At 32.8% G+C, this 3,672-nt stretch overlaps 2 protein-coding genes across 5 annotated transcripts in view; one reads left to right on the top strand and one right to left on the bottom strand.

The window, feature by feature from the left end:
• The window catches only part of LOC106870222 (EEF1A lysine methyltransferase 1), a 318,548-nt gene that overhangs the window by 30,257 nt on the left and 284,619 nt on the right, over nt 1-3,672 (top strand). The gene's annotated exons all lie outside the window — the stretch shown is intronic.
• Nucleotides 1-3,672, bottom strand: part of LOC106870223 (monocarboxylate transporter 12) — a 104,060-nt gene that overhangs the window by 3,931 nt on the left and 96,457 nt on the right. For all 4 annotated transcript variants that reach the window (XM_052967205.1, XM_014916236.2, XM_052967207.1 and 1 more), the window contains one exon: nt 1,020-1,145. In XM_052967205.1, the coding sequence (XP_052823165.1) occupies nt 1,020-1,145 (126 nt within the window). The remainder of the gene's footprint in view (nt 1-1,019; nt 1,146-3,672) is intronic.

Here is a 3,672-nt window from a genome sequence, read left to right as displayed (position 1 = left end):
TATATATATATATATATATATATATATATATATATATGTATGTATATATATATATATATATGTATATATATATATATATGTATGTATGTATGTATGTATGTATATCATACATTATATATTATATAGATACGTACATATATATATATAATGGATATGGTATTGTTATGCAGATTACTGTTGAAGTATGAAACAATGCCAACATATGTCTTTCTACTTAACAGTTTTTAACAATTATTTGCTGTTGTTGCAGCAGCAGCAGCAGCAGTAGTAGTAGTAGTAGTAGTAGTAGTAGTAGTAGTAGTAGTAGCTGTTGTTGTTGTTGGTGGTGGTGGTGATGATGATGGTGTTGATGATGGTATTGTTGTACATGATGTAACATTGTTGCACTTTCAAACAACTGTAGGCCTAAACATGCAGTATATTTGCAGTGTGAGCCTGGCTTTTAGTTTAATTTGATAACCTTAGATATATATGTTTCTATACAACAGTTGTTTTGCCTTTTATGCTATTTTTGCAAAAGTAAAATAACTGGTCAGGTAATAATTTTCTCCATCAATTTGAAAACGTATTGTTTTTTTTACTTGTCTCAGTCATTAGATTGCAGCCATGCTGGGGCACCACCTTCAAGAATTTTAGTCAAGTGAATCAACCCCAGTACTTCTTTTTATTCTATTGGTCTCTTTTATCAAACTGCTAAGTTACAGGGATGTAAACATACCAACACTGTTTGTCAAGCAGTGGTGGGAAACACACACACACACACACACACACACACGCACACACACACATTTATAACAGGCTTCTGTCAGTTTCCGTCTACCAAATCCACTCTGAGGCAATAGCAGAAGACACTTGTCTAAAGTGCTACGCAGTGGGATTGAACCCAGAACTATGTGGTTGGGAAGCAAGTATTGTACCACACAACTACTCCTGCACTTGGAAAAAAAAATTGGAGAAAAACTTTTTAAAAAGAGAAGGAAATATATGAAGAAATATAGAGAAGAAGAAAGTTAACTCACCTGCAAAGGGTGGTCCTATTAATGTAGCAATACCTTGAATCAAGAGAGTCAATCCAAAGGAATTTGTCAAGTTCTCAAGACCAAGTAAATCAACAAGAACAACAGATGTAATTGAAATAAATACACCTAAAAGAAGAAAATATAAAAAATATTAAGCACACAAAGAAAAACTGAAATCTAGGAAAGAATTTTAAATCCATTATTCATTAAACGAAACAAAGTTGTTTCTAGTATAGTCAAAATGCCTGGAATTTGGGGGATGGGGCTAGTCAGTGACATCAACCACATCAATCCTAGTAAAGATGACTCTGGTGGGATTTGAACTCAGAACATAACCAGATTAAATACCAGAAGGCATTTCATCTGACACCCTAACATATGAAATAATTCTGATATTTTGAGTTGTAACAGTAAATCCTTTTACCAAAGAAATCAGATATATTCTCTCAAAATTTCATTGCCCTTAACTGCAGAAAGCAGTTTTACATACCAACCTGTCTTTTGCCGAGGAATGTAATGTTTGAAACTATTTTTTATTGAGAATATCAAGTTTATAGAGGTAATGTAATTTGTAGAAAATACCAATTCTATTTTGGGATAGATATTTAACATCATTACTGGAATAACTATGAAATTTAATTTTGTTGTTGTAGGATTAAACTATTGATTGGAAAGCAAAATAAGAGTTTTTACTTCAATTTTCAGTTTTCTTGACATCTATTGTTAAATATAACCTATACAATTTAAATCATAGCTTTTCCTTTAGAATTTCAAATTTTATGATTCAGAATCAAAACAAAATTCTTTTATTCTTCTATTAAATGGCAACCTTTATGCCTTATTAGAACATCTTATAATGCAGTATTCACCTTGAGAGATTCCTTTATATAGATATACAATGTTAAGAGCACAGACTATATCACTGTAGATGAGATTTGTCTGGCATGAGTGCCAGAACTGTCAGATCATGGGATTTCAGCATACATGCACTTTCTCAGTAGCATTTTAATAACATATCCATGATATAAAGATTATTTTCAGTTAAATGTTTTAGTTAATTACATAGACCCAAGGAATTTGTGGTTCTTATTTTAAGAATCTTGTAAGAAACGAATGACAAATCAACATTGACAGATAGCAAAGTGACACAGATGGACCTAAAGATTGCAAAGCATTTTTGTTTAAGATGCTAATCTGTTCACAGTACACACACACACACACACACACACACACACAGAGGCATGTGCGTGCATGCACACACACAAACACACTCACATGGATGCATGCAAATACACAGACACACACGCGAGCACACACATAAAACAAAACAAAACTTGACAGCTTGTCTGTAAGATATTTAGTTACACCATTTCATTAACATAAGGTGATTATTAGTTACATAATGTAAATTATATAATCATGCCTTCATGTCAAATCAGCAGACACACATAACTTTTGTACTGTTTTGCAATTTGACTATCTATTTGCCTAGAGTTATTATGATAAAAACGGAAAGATATAAGGAATTTATGTTTACTGGTTATCATGGACTTGTGTCTTCAGTTGAGTTTTTTTTTTAAATTTGCTGGAAGTATTTTAAAACTTTTTCTTGTACAAGACCTACAATCATTTTTTATTTCTTGTGTATATGTATATATATATATATATATATATATATATATACACACAGGGGTTGGACAAAATAATGGAAACACCTAGCATCATAGCATCATAATTTTGAAACATCTATAAAACCATCAAAAGCTTGTTTATTTTTATGTTTTTTGATTTATTATTAGTGTTGCTTAATATGTTTTGCTAAAATTGCTGTTTCTTTTCAGATATCATCAGAAAAAGGTAATTAAAATTAATTAAAATGACAGATTTATTGGACTTTCAAAGAGGTCAAACTGTTGGTGCTCGTATGACAGGCTCTAGCATAATGAAAACAGCCAAAATGTTTGGCATATCAAGAAGTACTGTCTAGAAAGTAATGACAGCCTTTGAGAAAGAAGGAAAAAACTCCTCATCAAAACAAAACTCTGGAAGAAAACCAAAACTTTCAGATACAGACCAAAAGGATCACAAAAGTACAGCTCCAAAAATTACTGCAGAGCTTAATGACCACCTGAGAACCCAGTTTCCACAAAAACTGTTTGCAGGAAGCTGCACAAAACTGGATTTTACAGGAGGGCTGCAATCAGAAAACCACTATTTTCAAAATCAAACGTTGCAAAACGTTTAGAGTGGAGAAAAAAACCTATAGAATTGGTCCCTAGAGCAGTGCAAGAATGCTATTTTCTCGGACAAGTCATCCTTTACCTTATTTCCAATCGCTGGCTGAGTATACGAGTGGAGACAGCCAAAAGAAGTAGTTGACCCAGACTGCCTTCTTCCAACTGTTAAACATGGAGGAGGATCTGTAATGGTCTGATGAGGCTATATCTTGGAAATCTGCAGTCTCTCAGAATGATAATGCACCAATTCACACAGCTAAAGTTGTTACTGAATGGCATGAGGAACATTCTAGTTAAGTTGAACATCTTATCTGGCCACCACAGTCCCCATATCTCAATATTATTGAACATTTATTGTGCATTTTAGAAAAACAAGTAAGGAGTCGATATCCTCCACCATCATCACTACAAGATCT

Source organism: Octopus bimaculoides, chromosome 4 (assembly GCF_001194135.2).
Source record: "Octopus bimaculoides isolate UCB-OBI-ISO-001 chromosome 4, ASM119413v2, whole genome shotgun sequence".
NCBI classification, from domain to species: Eukaryota; Metazoa; Mollusca; class Cephalopoda; order Octopoda; family Octopodidae; genus Octopus; species Octopus bimaculoides.
This window is presented reverse-complemented; position numbering and strand designations above follow the sequence as displayed.